Source organism: Asparagus officinalis, chromosome 8, assembly GCF_001876935.1.
Source record: "Asparagus officinalis chromosome 8, Aspof.V1, whole genome shotgun sequence".
In the NCBI taxonomy this organism is placed as follows: domain Eukaryota; kingdom Viridiplantae; phylum Streptophyta; class Magnoliopsida; order Asparagales; family Asparagaceae; genus Asparagus; species Asparagus officinalis.
In genome coordinates this window covers 8,323,636-8,343,326 of record NC_033801.1, presented here as the reverse complement: position 1 = coordinate 8,343,326, position 19,691 = coordinate 8,323,636, and the positions used below count along the sequence as shown (strand labels likewise).

Here is a 19,691-nt window from a genome sequence, read left to right as displayed (position 1 = left end):
TATTGATTGCTAGGATTTGTAACGACTCTCTAAGACCCCTATATAAGCAGCCCTTCATATTCTCGGAAAAATAACAAAAAAAAAAACAACAAGTCTCTTCTCTCCTCTTCATATTATTTCTTCATAGTATTGGTTTTATTTTTGGGCAAATTTCTTCATCTGAGCAGAAGCTCTGTACTCTCGCCCGAGTACAGAGGCCGGTGGATTCCGGGAGCTTTTACCGTTAGGAGAGAGGGGATCATCTACGCCAGGGCGATAGGTGGGTCCTCAATCTTCTAGGGCAGTGAATACATGACTGCTCCCGATCAGGCCAGATTTAATTGTTTATTTTATTCGGATTTATTTCATGCTATAATCTTAATTATTTGATTTATTTTCAACAATCTAGAAGATTGATGAGTTTATAGCTTTTGATTTAAACCCGAAAGAAATTATATTTAAAGTTACTATTCATTGTTCACCCGAAAATTTACTGTTCATAAAAATCATAATTAATTTTGCATTTACTGTTTATTTAAAAAGTTTCTGCTAAAAAATACTGCTAATTGCTTGATTATCTATTAATTGTTAAAAAAATCAGTTTCGGTACTGTTCACTCAGAAAAATACAGTAACTATTTTTTTATTAAAAAATTTAGTGCATCTCCTGGAAGGAGACATTGAAATAACATTAAATATATCCTCTGATATCTTCAAAGTACAAGAGATATTTGTTTATCAAAGTATGACATTGGTGTGCTATATTCTGATGTTGATTATATGACTGATCCCCATATTGTCAAATCTTTGACTGGTCATGTTTTTCTCTGTAGTGGTACCATTTATTTTTTGGAGGTTTATTAAGCAGACAATGGTTAATACTTGAAACCACTCAGAGATTGTTCCTCTATACGTCTCCCACGAGAATGTGTATGGTTAAAATCACTGATAAAACACATTCGATGATCGTGTGGCATATTAAACGAGGATATGACCCCCGATGTCCTTTCTAAGGATAATGTAACTTGTGTTGCATAAATGAGATGTGGAAAATTTTTATCCACTTGCACTCGAAAATAATAATGAAATTAACACAGATAAGTTCGCTCTAAGTCGTGACAATCTAGAAGATTCGATCACCAAATCCCTTAATACATCAACTTTTAATTTTATGATATCGTGCTTGGCCACCACGGTATGCATAGACTTAAATGCTTGTTGTCTTGAGGGGGAGCAAAATTATTTTTCAGAATAATCCTGAAGATTAAGCCCTGAAGGCGGTAGTTGTACTCTTTTTCCCTTAGCTAAGTTTTTGTCCCATTGGGTTTTTTCTTAGCCAAAGGTTTTTAACGAGGCAGCTAATGCAGCACAAGTTTGGATCCCGAAGATCTATAGTTGTCCTCTTTTTTCCTTTGCTAAGGTTTTGTCCTACATGGTTTTTCTTAGCGAAATGTTTTTAATGAGACAACTGATGTAACTGAAATAATGTATGTATGTCATGTACTCTTTTCCTCGACTGGTTTTTTCCCACTAGGTTTTCCAGCGAGGTTTTTAACGAGGCATTGACATCTCAAAGTAATGTCCAAGGGGGAGTGTTGAAATCTAAAAGTCATTTTGTGGAAACCTAAAAGACAAAATGAATGTGGACATTACATTGAATGTGGAATATTAATTAGTGACTTTTCATTTCAATATTAATTAAGTTTTTAAAATTTGTTTGAAAATTTAATATTCAGTAAAATCAAAATTATTGTTTTTGAATAGTTTCCTCATTAATTAATTCCAAAAATAATATTAAATTTGATTTAATTTGAAAATAGGAACATGATCTAAATGTGAAAATTTCATTACAGTTAGATTTTTTCCATTAATTTTCTAAAAATATGAATCTATTATATAGAAATTTGGTAACTTGAGTTTGAAATAATTTTAGTATTAGTTAATCTAAAAGTTAGTATTAAATTTGGTATAATTTGAGAAATTTGAGAAAATTTAAATTTACAAAATATTAAAAAATACAGAAATTCCAAGGTAGGAAAAACCTAAAATCAGTATTATAATATTTTAGAATTGGGAATTAGGTCTTAATTTGAAAATAATTAAAGTTATATATTTTAAAATTTAAAATTTCTAATATTGTGAGAAAAATTAGAAATATAATATTTTAGAAAATTCAAGAAAACAGAATATCTAAAATTTGGTAATTTGTCACTATTTATTTATTTCTATTTCAGAAATTTTGAAACTAAAAAATTTTGGATAAAAAGAAATTTTGAAAAATATCTTAAAATAAAAACCCAATATTCAAAAATTTAAATTATAAATTTCCAAAATTAGGAAATATATCCAGTACTAAATGATTTTGAAAAAATTTGCTACTAATTATTTTAGATATTAATTAATTTTGTAAATTTTGTTTGAAATTTTGGTATTCATTAATCTCAAAATTACTATTTTGAAGAATTTTGTTATTAATGAATTTTGAAAATAGTATAAAATTCAGTGTAATTTGGAAAATAGGAACATGATCTAAATTTGGTAACTTAATTGAAGTTAGAACTTTCCATTAATTTCCTTAAAATATGAATTGATTACACATATATTTGGTAACTTGAATTTGGGTGCATAAGTTCGGTAACTTGAATTTGTTTCAAATTTTGATATCAATTAATCTCAAAATTAGTACTAAATTTAGTAAAATTAAATAAAATTTTGAGAAAAATTAAATAAAAATTCAAAAGTACAGAAATTTCAAGGAAAAAAAAATCTAAAATTAGTATTATAATATTTCATCGTTAGGAACTGGCTTAATTTGAAAAAATATTAAAATTAGATTTTTAAAAATTTAAAAGCTTCTAATATCTTGAGAAAAATTAGAAAATTTCTAAAATCAATAATGCAATATTTCAAAAAGTTAGAAATTAAATTTTAAAAGATTCAAAATTTTAGATATTTGGATTAAAAAACCCTAATTCTAGAAAAAATTATATACTTTGTTTTTAAATATTTTGATTAAAAATTTAAAGGTTAAGAAATAGCTTTTATTGTAGTATATTAAATAAATTAAATATAAAAGTTTCAATCTATATATGCATCATTATGAATAAAAATAACTTTTGGATATAAAAAATAAAAAATGATTTAAGGATGCAAAATATGGGACCAAGGGAGGGGATAGGTGATGTGTCCCCTCCCTATTGCATAATGAGATGCAATGAGGTGGCATGGTCAACTCATTTTGCAATAGGGAGGGGATACCTCACCTGTCCCCTCCATTGGTCCCATATTTTGGGTCCCCGTAGCAGCACTCATAAAAAATTTAACATAATGAAAGGTTTATAGAATATTGTGCCGAAATTAAACTTAGATGGTGGGCTTTCTTCGATCTTTAACTTTTCAATGATGATGATAATTAAGATTCTCGAGGGTTACAGGATAAAAACCTAAATTTTATTTTTTTGCTCTGAGCAAAAGAGCCTCAATGGGTTGTAGAATAAAAACTGAAAAAATATTCTCCGAGAAGAAGCGCCTCAATGATATTATATGGAACATGAATTCTTGAGAATTTTTAGGATATTTAGAATTAGGTACAAAAGATATTGTGTTTGATGAAAAATTTAGATTTTACTGTATAGAGAGATTTTTAAATTAAAGGTTAAGATATTTTTCTAGGATTGTAATATTAGTGGACAGTTTAGATGTGATGACAGTGAAGTTGTGAAGGAGGAAGTTGATGTGACATCCTCTGGTGAATTTTACAGCTATTTGCTTTAATGTATGTTCTAGTAAAAGATGGTTGAAGTTATATGATTCACGGCTTTAAGTTGAACACATAAGGTAGTGATGGGCAGTGAGATGATGAAGAAGAATCATAGATTTTTGTATCATTATGGTCTATTAATTATTTCATTTATTGAAAAATTTCCGGATGCTACTACAATAGAACAAAAGTTAGTTGGATCAAGGATAAAAAAAAAAATCTCTTCTTTAGTCTTCCCCACTTTGAGGTTTTGATACATGTCAATGGTGCATGTGACATCTTGTGGTCCTTTGGCCACACAGATGGAGCTCTCTACGTAGCTAGCGGGTAGTAGAAACTACTCTGACTTATTTTCGCTTCACTTGCTTAAAAGAAGATTCTAGTCTATATTAGTTTCTTGGCTAAATAATTCACTTTGATTCCTCATCATAATAAAACAATCAGAATTATAAATTCAGAGTTATGTAAAGGATCCTTGTAAGGGTAGGTGAGAAGCAACATATCACGTGCATGAAAACTCAGACGAGGCAAAGCTCTCATGTCTTTCATCTTACAGCTAAAAGAAGGAAAATGTGGATAAAAGTAGAAGACAAACTGTTTTGATGTTGGAATGGCCAAGGGAGATGCACTTGCACATGGTTATTGGTTGTAAAAAAAAGGAAAGTAGCACTGAGACATCACATCAAATTGCATTAGGAAATGAAGCAGTTATTTCTTAAGAAAAGATGTGTTCAGCTTTTTAATTCTGTTGCACATTATGGTATTACTAGTACAAATCAAAGAAAACAAAGGTGATAATGAATTGGATGGTGGGTACTAATTAGGGCTTTTTCAGGAAAACCACCTTAAAAAATACGGTCATTTTATCGCAACCGCCGTTCACTTTCAATTTATATGTAAATCATTTTTAGTGGTTTTTTGTTCCCATCAACCACTTCATAGACAAATTTTCACTAAAAATAAAAAATAACCTTAAAAAATACACATATATTGTATATGACCTGTATCCTAAATTGACCTAAACATTAACAAAGTAGTCATGTGACTTGAATAAAGTTGTAAGTGGTATTTTTGGGTTTTCAATGCAAAAATTGATTAGGAGCTGGTTGATTGGAACAAAAATCCGCTTTGAAGATGATTTACGTATAAATTGAAAATGGTCGGTAGTTCTTGTACTTTTAAGGTGGTTGTAAGGGGGGGGTGAAACCCTACTAATAGCTACATGAATAATCACAGTGGACTTTTATGGGATAACAACAAAGGATTCATGTCCTCTAACCACTTAACTGAGGGTTATAATTTGCTTGAGTAAAAACTAAATATAAAATTAAATTATCCAGGATACAGTGGTTAGATATATTAGAAGGAATCACATAAGGGCCTGTTTGGTTCAATAGAGTGTAGGAATAGGATTAGGAATCCTATTTTATTTATGGATTCCAACCTAATCCATAAAAATTTTATAGACAAGTTGAAGTTTTATGGAATCCTATTTTTTTGGCATTCTATGTTTGTTTCACCCAAAGGATTAGAAATCTAACATTTATAGAATTGGTCCAATTCCTAATACTATGTTTGCTTCAAAAAGTCTCTTTTTTTGGGAATAAACACTGTAGCAACAGCAGCCTCTTTATCAATTTAAATATTCCTGTAGCAACGGCTAGAAGAGGCAATTATTTTATATTTTGTGCTGGAAACACTGTAGCAACGGCTCTTTGAAGCCTCAAAAAATTCAGATTTCAAATGTATTAGTCAGAATACTGTAGCAACGGCTAGAAGTGGAACTTGGTGGCTATAAATTCACCTTGAGGCCTCACAATTAATCCAAACATTCTTAATTTCAGCATTTATAAAATTCCCATTGTCTTCAGTTTGTTGTCCCCACATGAAAATGATATCAGAAGAGTGCTGGCAGGATTATGAAGTTTATTGCGACTGCCATCTCCGAACACCGATGAAAGTGTGCAAGAATGGTAAAAATAAGGGTAGGCGTTATTGGGGGTGTGCAAAATTCCCAAATAAAGAATGCAATTTTTTCGAATGGGCTGAAGAAAGAGGAGAGTCATCAAGCAACCAAGGAAGCCAATATGTCAAAGAAAATAGGTACGGAGAAAAATATATTTTGCAATCAAAGAAGCTGGAGAAAGAATTGAGACTTGTCGAAAATCAACTACTAGTTTGGAAAATTTCTGCAATTTTCTTAGCAAATTTTTGTGTTATTTTAATTATTACAAACTTCATGTCATGTACCTGTACTTGCAAAAACTACTGAGGATGTAATGAAATCTGTTGTTTGAACTGGGTACAAATTCTTATTGATATTGTATGGCTCAGTAATAGATCAACTTGTCATCATTGATTGCCCCACCTATAACTTAAACATGTTTATTACAGATTGCATTATAAAGATGAATTGCCTCGCCTAGACATTGCCAATTCAATGTAGGCTGCAATCTCATCTCAAATATTGCCTCATCTGGATATAATAAACGATGTAAGTTAGGTTGCATTCTCAGTAAACGTTGATCATCATCATTGCCACATATCAAGTGCAAGGAAAACCACAGGCAAGGCAAACCAACCAGCAGCAGCAGCATGAGTTGCACAAAGCTCAAAACAGGCACAAACCAACCAGCAGCAGCAGCAAATGCTGCACAAACAAAGGCAAGAGCATGAGCTGCAGAAAGCTCAAAACAGGCACAAACCAGGAAGAAACAACAACCAGCATGAGTTGCAGAAAGCTCAAAACAAGCACACACCAACCACCACCAGCAGCAGCAAATGCTGCACAAAGCAACAAACCAGCAACAAACCAACCAGCAGCAGCAGCATGAGCTGCAGAAAGCTCAAAACAGACACAAAGCAACCAGCAGCAGCAGCAACTGCTGCAGAAAGCTCAAAACAGGCACAAACCAGCAACCAGCAGCAGCAGCAAATGCTGCACAAAGCAACCAGCAGCAACAACTGCTTCAGAAAGCTTAAAACAGGCACAAACCAGCAACCAGCAGCAGTATGAGCTGCAGAGAGCTCAAAACAGGCACAAAGCAACCAGCAGCAGCAGCAAATGCTGCACAAAGCAACCAGCAGCAGCAGCTGCTGCAGAAAGCTCAAAACAGGCACAAACCAGCAACCAGCAGCAGCAAATGCTGCACAAAGCAACCAGCAACAGCAGTAAAATGCTGCACAAAGCAACCAGCAGCAACAACTGCTGCAGAAAGCTCAAAACAGGCACAAACCAGCAACCAGCAGCAGCAAATGCTGCACAAAGCAACCAGCAGCAGCAGCAAATGCTGCACAAAGCAACCAACAACAGAAAGCTTACCTGATATCAAAATTAAGTAGATAATTGATACAAATATTTATTTCTTTTAAAGCAAGAAACCTAATTGAAATAAAAATTATTTTAACTAATGTTGCATTCCATCTCACACAATTCTAAACAAGCAAGATAGACCCAAAACAAACAAACTATATGGTTAGATTACTAATAATTTACACGCACACAAAAAAATTAGATAAAGGAAAAAAACAGCAATTAAAGTTATTAAAAGACTGATTTGAAACATATTATGAAATTAATCTCTACACAGATACCCGCATGAAATTAATCTACCTAACAACCTAATTCTTGCACATTTACCAAAAATCCACTACACAGATACCCGCATGAATTGTTTTGCTTTAATATTATGAAATTAATCGCTTAAATCTTTGAAATTGCTATCAGCCTCTATTTCTCATATGCTTCAAAATTTAAATTAATTCATCAAATCACTGGAGAAATAAGCCAAAGTAAGAGGGGGAAATTTTTATACCTTACTGCAGAGGGTTCAAGCAAAAAACCCACCGAAGTCAAAGAAAACACCGTAGCCACACTCCAACCAGAACAAGATCGAGAAAGAGGCCCGAACCCAAGTTGAAGAAGACCCCAACCAGAAGGGATTACCAAGAATCGAAGGCAAGAAACCCACCAACAAGCTCGTGGAAACCAGCAGCTAGGGTTTCGAGAAAGAGGCCCGAACCCAGGTTGAAGAAGACGAAGCGCGGGAGCAGAGGCGCGAAGAAGAGGGAGATGAGGCGGGAGCGGAACATCGATTCCAGATTTTAGGGATCGAAATCGTGAAGATGCGGAATCGGAATCGACGACATAGCTCACTGTCAGAAATCTCGTCCAAATCCGAACCCAAAGCTCGGAATTGGGTTTCTATAAAAAAGGACAACTGTAGCTACTTTAAGAGAATTGAAATCCCAAAATTTTTGCTGAGTCAAACTCCAGAATAGGATTCACAAAGAATCCAAAAATTACGAAAATGCCACTGTCAGAGCCCAAATACTAATCCTATTCTATAAAAGGGTGAAACAAACAAGCCCTAAGTCTAAATAGGAATTACTATTGATGGTAGTTGAGAGGACACGAATCCAATGACAAGACCATGTAAGATCCTAATAATCTAAAATATTGTAATGACTTGGAGAGTGAATAATTAACTAATCAACTACTCATCTATTAGTCATGTGAGTCTATGACTCGTATCCATTGTGAACTTAAGACCCTTTTGGTCCGAGTCTGAAGATGATAAACTAGTATCAGTGTCTCTCTATACACCATGAATGACAGCTAGCCTAAGATTAGTTAGATGAGATTTAAGCAGATTAAAGATAACCACTTCTACTAATTATCATGAGATTCCTTAATCAATAAAAATCCAAGGTATCCATTGAATTAAGGACCTTATACATGCAAAAATTGTATGTATCCAATTGAATACAGCTGAAGAGAGCAACCAAAATCCACCAAAAATGTTTGGAAGATTGGGGGACCCATTGACATTTGCTTTGGATGTTTCTATCCATTGCTTTGCTTTACCTTCAATCCTGCCTACCGTTCTCTTGCCTTCTAAAACTCACTTGCAGAAGATTTCCTCACCAATTTATGTACCTCATAACATACATTGTCACTTAAATGCCAGTATTATCTAAACTTAGTTAATGAAACCTGTAACTTAAGGAAACACCTCTCATCCTTTAAGCATATTAACATGAAATGAACTAAAAACCTCTGCTACTTAAAAGTGAGATTAGAGATATTTATTCTTCTGGAGATGCAATACTCTAAAGTTAGGTACCAGAACTAGAATAAACCGAGACCACTCTCTCCAAAGTTTCCTGTCACAGTCAGCATTGTCTTTGAGTCCCTGCTGTATAGGCTACTAGCTGCATAGTGCTAATCCTTAGATTGGCTTCTTGACATGAAGACCTAATACTGCTAATAACCGATGACCTTCATAGAGACCAAGACAAGAATGAGAACTAGGTTGGATGGGTGTTAGAGTAGCGCATAGGTCAATCAAGAGAATTTTTTTTTGGTAATTATTCAAATTTGGATTAAAATCTGAATATGTTACACAAATGTAAATAAAAACATTTTAATATTCAATTCGACTCGATTGTATTATTGTCATTCGGCAGTCACACATCGCATAAGAAGCCTGCTACATTCTGTATTACTGTTTCTTGACCAAATACATACAGACATGATTAATTCTTGAGGTCATAATAGCAAGGATACTTAAATATTTCTACTAGAACACAGCTGAGGTGGAATTTACAGCCTTTGGTGGTCTCTGCTCTTTCTTCCTTCTTGGTTATTTCCTGGTTTGGTTATTTAACTACAAGTTGACGTAACACTAACCAGGACAACAATTAAGGCTTAGGTGAATGGTCTCTGCCAACTTGCACGGCCAACCCATCCTCCATTGTTTCCTCATTAAATGGAAGTTAATACAAAATTTGCTGCGTTACCAAAAATCACAAGTCCCTAAATTTGCATCCTTAGATTGGCCATTAGGACCACTGACGGAGAGAATCAACATCAGTTAACCCGGGCCCACTTGAAAAGAGGCCCAACTAAAAGCTCTCCTGCAACAAAAGCTAATAATAATCCAATCCCCGTGCTCCTCAAGATCTGCCGACCAACAAGACGGAAACAAGAACGGGTAAATTTCACATAACCCCCCCGTCTTTTGACCATTTTGAGATACCTCCTCTGCACTACAAAAAATGTCAATTATCCCCCTGATTTCTGGGAATACCGTAAACAAGCCCCCAGATGTTTGTGGTTTTTAGACATATATCCCCAAACGGGGTAATAAGGGTTTTTTGAAACTTCATCAAAAGTTCACAGGGTTTTTCTGAAATAATTTTGGAAGTTGGGTTATGCTAAAATAGTCGGGGGTTACGCTGTGACCTGTGAGGGTGTTGTTGAGTAATTGCAAATATTTGAACTTTTTGACATACCCAAAAGTTTGGGGGGTCGAGCGACATTTTTTTAAGTTCAGGTGGTTAGCTCCAAGTTAGCAAAAAGATGAAGGGGTATGTGAAATTTACCAAAGAAAATTAAAATAAAAAATAAAATAAATCGACGACACTTCTAGTCCTTCTCACAATAGACAATCTCAGATCCAAACAAAGAATCTAAACATTAGGGGAAAAAAGCGCCAGTCCACACAACTGAAGTAAATGCTTCAATGACCTCTCAAGTCACTTTTATGACCTCCCACATGTTTTTCTTCTAATTTCAAATGCACATTGCTATGCTTTCTGCTGAAGTGATGCCTCTCTCAAACGAGTAAGATGACAGGAGGTGAGATATACCCATTTCCCAAAATCAAATCTTTCGTAAGAATCTGCATTGTGTTCTTCTTTGTTGTTTCCTTCCATTAATTTGACATGGGTTTTGTTCAGTGTTGTCTCCTTTGACAATGAGCTTCCATTATTGCTTGTGGGTCCTTTTGATTTTAATCCCATGACTTCTCTTTACTCTGAGATGCATTTGGGATGTTAGAATTCTTTGGGGGATTTTGATCTCTGAGTTGGGCTTTTTGAGGGGGAAGCAGCAGAGGATGAGAGGGCTGCAGATAATCTCTCTCTCATGGGTTCTCTTCATTGCATTTGGTGTTTTAGGCATCCATGGATCCAGAGGTAAATGCTTTCATCCCCAAAGTCACATTTTGATGTGTTTTTATGGTTCTATGTCATTTTAGGTATTTGTGTTCTTATTCGAATACTAATTGGGGGTAAAAAGTTACTATTTTTGATGAATTTATGTACCTGATTGACATTGGTTGGGGACAGGGTAATAGATTGTTGGTCATACTTTCGTAACAATAAATTTCCCCTTATTTTGTAGAGTGTTGAAATTCAGTTCGGCAGCATATGCTTAATTCCAGTGCTTGGGCTTGATAGAGATGAATGTGGAACAAGACATTCTATCAGAGGTTACTTCATGGGATTAGAGTTGAAATGTGTGCATTTTTATTTTCCAAAAACTAGTTTTGGAGCTTTCAGATGACATTGGGATATAGATTAATCTAAACGATCCTTTCCGGAATCTTTCACCGATACCATCAAATTACTCGTGATAATTGTTATAACAAAATCCTAGACAAAAACATTGTAATTGTTGCGACAAAGTCCCTGAAGAAAGAATTGCTCGAAGCACAAATATAAAATTATCGAGTATAGAAAGGCACGAAAGTACATGGAGATTTACGTGATTTGGCCCCTGGCTTCTGTTCGTGGGAAAGGATGAGCATATATTCACTAATCAAGTTGTAAGGAGAGAAATAGTGCAATACCATTCAAATTCTGATCCTAAATGCACTCCAATATCTCATAACAGTCACTGAATTTAAATGCATATAATCATATTCTATATAGAAACCTCATTGCACAAGCACTTTCCTCCATTACAAAAGTTTCTTCTGCAATATTTTTATTTCCACATTACTAATTCGGCTCTGATAATCAAATGAATTGTAGTCATAGAATTCAAGACACACGACATTAACGATGCTTTCAGAAGCAGTAATTCTTTGCATGTCAAAGTTCCTTAGTTTCAGAAGCCATTCGCTGTTATCAGTCATCTCTTGCATATGTTCAGTTTAGAATTGTACAGTCTAGTCATCTAACTATTAGTCATCTGGGGATCATGATACTAATTTGAATCCTCTTCTATCCATTATCGATGGTTCTCAATCTAGCAGGGCTGAAGGAGTTAACAATTAAGACTTAGATTTTCATTTTTATGTTCTATGCAATGCAGAGATTAGATCATCAGAAAAATATGATTGAAAATTTAAACTTAGATTTATGTTTTATGCACACCCTAGATTCTCTGCCTGGCCGCCTCTATAATGCCTATCTATTAGAGAAAGGATTACATGAGAAGTAAACAATATTAAATAAACTTAATTCACTATAAGCAGTTTTACAATGTTCTTAAATGTTTGTTTCCTTTTACAGCATCAATTAGTTCTCCCGCTGACTACATAAATAGGTCCGGGAGGTTTGTTGCTCTACCACCAAGTGAACTATCAAGCCATGTATACCCTACGGATCGTTCACATTTAAAAGGTACATATTATTCTTAACAATTCCGAAACTAACAGATTCACAAATACTAATTTTATGTATAATCTTACCTACAGGACCTATTTCAGTGCAAAGTCCTGCACATCATTCCCATGCTGCTTCCACTTCACGTCCCCTACCTCCGGTAGAAAGGATATTTCACAGCCCTGCATTAGCTCCTGCTTTTGTACTCTCTCCTTCTTACCTCCCAGGTTGTTATATACTTATATCTGTGAATAAAGTATGGTAATAGTTTGTCAACCATGTTTTTTTCTGCATATATTTTTCATTTTAATTAAAGATCATGTGACCCCTTCAGCTCCTTCACATCCTCTACAAGTAATTCAGAGAAAGGGGAGAAGGCACCGTGCTTCTCCTCCTTTCATTCATGGTAAAGTCAAATAAGAAGAATTAATACAGGGAAATAACAAGAAATTTGTTCTAATTAAACCAGGTTCTATGTTGCAGGCTCTTCTCGCTCTCCTATCAATGCTCCGTATCCTTCAGCTAATAACGAAAGGGCCCCGGCACCTTCATCAACATCAACAGCTTTTCATATGCATGGTAAATAGGATATATTTCTCCATGTATTTCCTATTTTTTCTTTCTTTGTGTAATCTTATTCTCATGTCTACAGCACCCATTAATCCGCCTGTGGTTTCTCCTTCTGGATCTTTCTCAAAGAATCAACCAGCGCCATGGCCACAACCTGTTAAATCATTGCCACCTCCGCCTCCTAATCTCGGTATTCATGCTTGCTTTCATGTTTTTTAGTCCTTTTGTTTAGAAATCTTGCTGTTGGGACTTGGGACAGTAATTTAGCCATTTAATCTGTAGATTTTGTACATGTTGACAACGAACTTTTATCCAAACTTTATATCTTCATAGTTTTCAGGTTTATTTGCACTTAAATACCCCAATTTACACCATCTTTAACTTGGATACCCCAAGGTTTCTCTTCCCAAAAAATACCTCAAAGTTCTGAAAAGTTTAAACCCCCTGTTAACTAATTATAGGGTATCGAAGTTTAAATGTTTGTTTTAACTTCGGGATATTTTTGGGGGAAAAAGAATCTTTGGGGTATCAAAGTTCAAAATGGCGTACATTTTGGAGTATTTAAGTGCAAATAACTTTTGTTTTTAGTGCTGGTTTAAATTTGTGATGGACCAGTTGTGCTGTGATTGTACAAATTGTTTCTGCCTCTTCTTGCTGCTCTTAAATTTGCAATATCAATGGGGCTGGACTTACATTTGCATAACAATTCAAAGATATGTTGATTCCATTAGAACTTGGGGCAGAAAATAACAGTAGTGTTTTCTCTGCATACAGATTGCAGCTCTACTTTTTGCACAGAGCCTTTAACAAATACGCCCCCAGGGACTCCATGTTCCTGTGTTTTGCCCATGAAAGTTGGACTTCGAGTAAGTGTAGCATTATATGCATTCTTCCCTTTAGTCTCGGAGCTCGCCCAGGAAATTGCATCTGGAGTTTTGATGGAACAAAGTCAGGTTCGAATTATGGGAGCAAATGCTGCCAGTGGTGAGCCTGAGAAGACCATTGTATTGATTAATCTAGTGCCTCGTGGAGAAAAGTTTGATAACAACACAGCATTTTCAGCCTACAAGAAGTTCTGGCACAAACAATTCTCCATAAAAACATCATATTTTGGGAATTATGATGTACTGTATGTTCTCTATCCAGGTGAGAATCCCTATCTCATTGCTGTGTCTTGTGTACTCCTATGTGAGGCAGTAATTTAGGGCTAAAAGTTTTTAGGAATAGAAAATTTTAGTTCGCTTATTTTCTTCTGGTTTTTTCTTTTAATAATTTATTACAAGAGGAATGGCTGTCGAAACACGTTATTTTCTTAGAATCCATTACTTCTGTTCAAAACTGATTTCTTCAAATTCCTTTTTGCTCCTTGAATTTTTACAGGTTTACCTCCATCTCCACCTGCAGCCCCGACACGAGCATTTGGTTATGGAAACAACCCAGTGATAATACATCCGTTTGCAGTTGATGTGAATAAACCAAAAGAAAAACATAGCAGTAGCTTAGCTGCTGTTATCGTTGTTTCATGTATAATGACCCTACTCCTCTGTGTCGGAATTGCTCTGGCTTTGTTTCTTAGAAATAGTTATTACAAACATCAGACCAAGCCAGTTCTTCTTACTTCACTGCCAACCTTTATGAAATCATCAGGTAAAATACTGTAAAATTATCAACCGTCATTCTTTATCTGTTATTTATCAGTTATTAACTAAGTAATGTACATAATCACTGAACAGAGAAAAGTTAAAAGAAACTGAAAGTGATTGATAATTAACGATTCTGTTGTGCTTCATCATTATTAGGGATGCACAAAAATATCTGTATTCGAGGAAATATCCGTATCTGTATCTATTAAGATATGGATATGGTTACTATAGATACGGATACGGTTACTAAATTCTATAACCGATAGGATATGTTACAGATATGGTTATGTACTGAAGTATCCAGACCCGTTTCCGAAATATATGAATATATAATGGTCATATTGTTGTAACAGTTTTAATCCTAAGATTATTGGATTTGAGGTTAATTTTGATGATCAATATATCTAATCTTAGTTTTTCAGATATAACAAACACATTAATGAACTCTCTTGTATCATGTGAACTATAGTTTTTTCAATATTATCTAGTTTTATCATCTGTTTTGTATCCACACGCATATCCGCTAATATATTCGTATGCATATCCATATACGTATTAGATTTTAGCGGATATGAATATGAATTTTTCTAACTGAGGCATATCCTTATCCGTGATTGGTGAGCAGATATGGAAATGATAAATATCATTTCCGAGCTGTATCCAGACCGTATGCACCCCTAATCGTCATGGATAGACAAGCAAACATTAGTAAAATACTATGGTAAAAAATTTCTAATATTGTATATTTGCTATTTTCTTAATAAAGAAAATGCGAAAAAAAATCAAGCTTCATGGGTGTCGTGCCTTCACATATAAATATAATATCATTTACTTTGTATAACAGGGAGTCACAATCGCAAACTTCGTCGAGGGCTTCACAGCTTAGAGCACTTAAGTTCCTTATGGGAAAAATGAACTAAACCTAAATTACTTATGATTCCTGTACGTTATATTTAATTTACTGCAGGGGCTGGATTCTCTAGATTTGGAAGCAGGCTCAGCTCAGGATCAGTTTCGATGAGTTCGAGTATTGCAACTCATATAGGCTCAGTGAAAACATTCAGTTTATCAGAAATAGAAAATGCTACAAATAATTTCAACGATTCTAGAATAATTGGAGAAGGGGGCTTTGGGCTTGTGTATGAAGGTACTCTCAAAGATGGAACTCAAGTGGCAGTAAAGGTTCTTAAGAGAGATGATCAACAGGGTATAAGAGAATTCATGGCAGAGGTTGAGATGCTTAGTCGCTTGCATCACAGAAACCTAGTCAAGCTGCTTGGTATATGCACAGAGGAATACCTCCGCTGTTTAGTTTATGAACTCATTCCCAATGGCAGTGTAGAGTCTCATTTGTATGGTGAGCAGATCTTTTGTTTCTGAGTGAAAATCCTCATGATTTGTTTATGGTTACCCCACCCCATGTAGTGGCGCTGTTTTGCACTTGCTACCCCAGTAGTTTCATTGTTGCAGAAGATCTCCTGGGTTATTTTTTTTGGCTCATTTACCCTTCGTGAAAATTTTGGCAGCTATTGCCCCTTGGTGAAATTAGCGAGTCTGTGAGAATAAAAGAGTCAAAAAACCTTAACCTACGGGGCCTATCTGCAACAATCAAACTACAAGGGCAGTAAGTACAAAACAACAATGCTACAGGGGTATATGTGCAATTAACCCTTTTTTTCACTTGTCATTCTCCTAACATGAAAACTTTTGGCTGTGAGTTCTTATAGGAGGAGACAAGGAAATCACCCCACTCGATTGGAATTCTCGAATGAAGATTGCACTTGGTGCAGCTCGCTGTCTAGCCTATCTTCATGAAGATTCAGACCCTCATGTAATACATCGAGATTTCAAATCTAGCAATATCTTGCTGGAGTACGATTTTACACCCAAAGTTTGTGATTTTGGCCTGGCAAGGGCAGCATTGGGTGAACAAAACGAGCACATTTCAACACGTGTTATGGGAACTTTTGGGTATGAAGTTCCCTCAAACGTCTTTCTTGAGTAAATTTCACAAAGCCCCCCCAAAATTTTGGGGCGTTTACCACGAAAGGCCCCTGAACTTTGGTTTTCTCCGAAATGTTTTCCCACAAAACCTCCAAAACTCCAATGTGTCCCATATTAACCCCCAACCCCCAAAAACCCCACTTGTGTCTGTTGCGATTGGAGGACCTTATTATCGGCTCAATTCTGTTCTTTCCTTGTTTTCTCTGGGGCTCATCTTCTCCTCTTCTTCTTGCTTTTTTGGGTTTTGAGGGAAAAGTCAGAACTTCATTGGTGGTTGTTTGAGAATCTTTGGAGATTTGGGGGGTTTGTGGGAAAAATTTCGGTGATTCAGTAGGAAAAACAAACCTCAGGGACTTTCCTGCAAAATTATGAACTTTACCCTTCTTTCTCTGCTGGCAATTTACTTATTTTTTTCAATAACGTAAGCTACCCTCCTTTTCCTCTCAGTTATGTGGCACCTGAGTATGCTATGACGGGGCATCTCCTTGTAAAAAGCGATGTTTACAGCTATGGAGTTGTCCTTCTTGAGCTTCTCACGGGTAGAAAGCCAGTGGACATGCTGAGATCTCCCGGGCAAGAAAATTTAGTTACATGGGCTCGTCCTCTTCTCACAAGCAAAGAAGGGTTAGAAGCTATTGTAGACCCATCGCTCGGCAATAACTTCTCATTTGACAGTTTGGCGAAAGTTGCAGCCATTGCCTCAATGTGTGTCCAGCCTGAAGTCTCTCAGCGGCCATTTATGGGTGAAGTGGTCCAAGCCTTGAAGTTAGTGTGCAATGAGAACTCGGGCAGTTGCAGTCAACAGGAGTTAAATGTTTCAGATAGAGAAATAAGGATCAGTAGAGATTTAGGTCTTGAAGAAGAAACAGTGATATCAGTATCCGACATGTTTAGTATATCGGAAAGATATAATAGGGATGATTCAAGTTCTGTTCGCATGTATTCGAGCTCTGGTCCTTTGAGAACAGGCAGAAGTAGGCAGGTATGTCAAGGCGTAAAAGGTTTGTCTAGTGGAAGCATGAGTGAGCATGGGACTGGAAGCAAAGGATTGGGTTGCAGTCAAGAATGGCTATAAAAGATGGACTCCAGAGTTAAATCACCAGATTGCGGGTAGACTACCTGTAGTTCTATTGTTGGTTGCAGATAGACCCCTGAGTTAAAATTTTGTGGCTCGTTTACCCCTCAGGAGGTCTTTCAGAAAAAAGAATTTCTCTTTCTCTGACGGTAAATCGTCAAAAAGCACTCAGGGGTTCTATCTGCGACGATAAAACTACAGGGGGGGTCTATCCACAGTTAGGCGAAAGGATCGAGTTAAACATTAAATCTATAGATAAAATATCAGTCATGGGGAATAAGTGTTTCTTAGGCAATAAAGAGGTGATTTATAGAGGGATGAGAGTTGGTCCTTCATCAGTTAATATTGGATGTGTGATTCTTTTGGATTTCAATAAACCTGCCTACTTAAGTAGCAGTTGGTATGTTTGAAAATACGAGTTTTGAACTGGGGGTGACCAGCTTTTGTAATTGGAATAAATAAAAGTTTCTAGAGCTTGAAATCTTCGTGAATCCTTGTAAATATACAGAGTTCCTGACTAGGAGAGGTAACATTTATCTCCACTGTTATTCATTGTATCTTTATTACTTGCGTGTTCTTTAATCTGTATTAATTAATGATGTATTCTGCTCGAAATGCCCTGAACTTCAAATTCGTGCCCTGTTCTTAAGTGGTAGAAAGTAAGAAACTATGATGCTTGAAAAAGTGATTTGCTTTTTTGACTCTATGTTCCTCACTGATTGATACTTTCTTCTTACTGGTTAAGTACTTGGCAAACCGAAGATTGATGTTACTTTTAACACTTCAATGTCGATGACAGAAAAGGGCGCAACGCAACGAATCTTATTGCGGCACTTGATCTTGGGCATTACATTCTTAAGAGTTACATCATTGGTTCTGCCTTGTAATTTTACTTGCCTTGCAAAATTTGCCACTTTAGCTTGTACCTGAAACTTCATGGTCCTTTTCCTCAGTTGCCTTCCCTGCAAGGTAAACAATGCCTTGTATGTATTGGATTGGGAGGTAAAGGAAAAACAAAATCAAGAAATGAATTCTTTTGCTTTGTTGTTGAAAACCAACAAGGAGGAGGATATAATATCAAGCTATGTATTTTCCTTCCTTTTCAGCTTATTCTTTACCTATTATTTAATTTGGTTTTCTGAGTTATTGTTTACATCATCAGACAACATAAAACATGATCTTGCAGCAGAGCTGCAATCTGATTTTCTGGATGAACAAATGCCAGCAATTCACATAGCATAGAAATAGGAATCACGTGGAACAAAGGTTTCATTGAGCAAATAAGTCATTGAGATCTAAATTATGTGGACGTCCTTGGACCTTTGAATCAAGAAAATGATTTGTATAAATGACACATATTTCTGTTTATCTCTGCAGCTCCTGTATTAAATTATTTTTTTATTACCATAGGTTATAATTTGTGTTGTCTGGTACGCCTGTGATAACTCTAAACATTATTCGCCCTTCTTTTACCATGAAGGTAAAGAGATTTAAGTCATGTTATATTAAGCCATTTGTATTATATTTCTTAACAAACATATGATCGAGCAAATACATACATCTTTGGCGAACCGCTTCATCTGGTAACTTGAAGAAAATGAGCAGGAAATTCATCATCCAGATGTAAGTCCCATCATGCACCGGTCTTTATCATGCATTTTCTATGTTCTTGATCAGTATAGAACATGAAAAAATATTGATGATCCTTGCATAGGTTTTAATTAAGGTATCTCCATTAAGTTAAGTTCTCTAGCCCTGCTGGCATGCTACACTGTGTTTAATTAATTTCCTCTACCATCAGCTCATACTCATCATGCAAAGTCTTACCGATTGATATAGTATATACTGTTCCTCAAATTTCTTGTGATATCAGCTGTAAATTATTTTCTTAGACATCCCATGAACACTATAGACACGGTGATTATTACTTACATTAGATTTATTTCTCATGAAAAGAACTATGTTTCAGTTGATCCGGAAAAATGGAACACAACATTCCCAAAAGCCTACAGTTTCTTGCTAGGATTGACCTTAACAAGCTCAGCCATCACCAAACCAGGCCAGGTAAATCTCCAGGCATTGGACAGGCAATGAGGAACATGAAGTTAAATTTTGGAGAATTGCTGCTGAAGCTGATACCGTCAGAAGTTGCTGGTAAGTTGACCGCATTTTCATCAGTTATAAATGTTCTACGCATTGCCACATCCCATGTTTCAAGCTCATCAGTTGACCAATTTCCTTGTGCTTCTTCTTCCCAGAAGGAG

At 35.6% G+C, this 19,691-nt stretch overlaps 1 protein-coding gene across 5 annotated transcripts; it reads left to right on the top strand.

The window, feature by feature from the left end:
* On the top strand, positions 10,198–18,021 carry LOC109851237 (receptor-like serine/threonine-protein kinase ALE2). 5 transcript variants are annotated; one of them, XM_020421275.1, is made up of 13 exons: positions 10,198–10,381; positions 10,483–10,719; positions 10,928–11,015; positions 12,043–12,153; positions 12,228–12,362; positions 12,470–12,541; positions 12,619–12,714; positions 12,788–12,895; positions 13,480–13,851; positions 14,086–14,352; positions 15,316–15,705; positions 16,076–16,319; positions 16,800–18,021. In XM_020421275.1, exons 2-13 carry the CDS (start codon positions 10,708–10,710, stop codon positions 17,425–17,427), a joined length of 2,523 nt encoding a protein of 840 aa, XP_020276864.1. In that variant the 5' UTR covers positions 10,198–10,381; positions 10,483–10,707; the 3' UTR covers positions 17,428–18,021. The 5 variants fall into 5 exon arrangements, with proteins under 5 accessions (XP_020276864.1, XP_020276867.1, XP_020276866.1 ...); XM_020421278.1 differs by lacking the exon at positions 10,928–11,015 and having other exon boundaries at positions 10,583–10,719; XM_020421277.1 differs by lacking the exon at positions 10,928–11,015.

Coding starts and splice junctions, on each gene's coding strand:
- LOC109851237 (XM_020421275.1), top strand. Junction 11,016..12,042: donor AACAAGACATTCTATCAGAG/GTTACTTCATGG, acceptor TTCCTTTTACAG/CATCAATTAGTTCTCCCGCT. Junction 12,154..12,227: donor GGATCGTTCACATTTAAAAG/GTACATATTATT, acceptor TCTTACCTACAG/GACCTATTTCAGTGCAAAGT.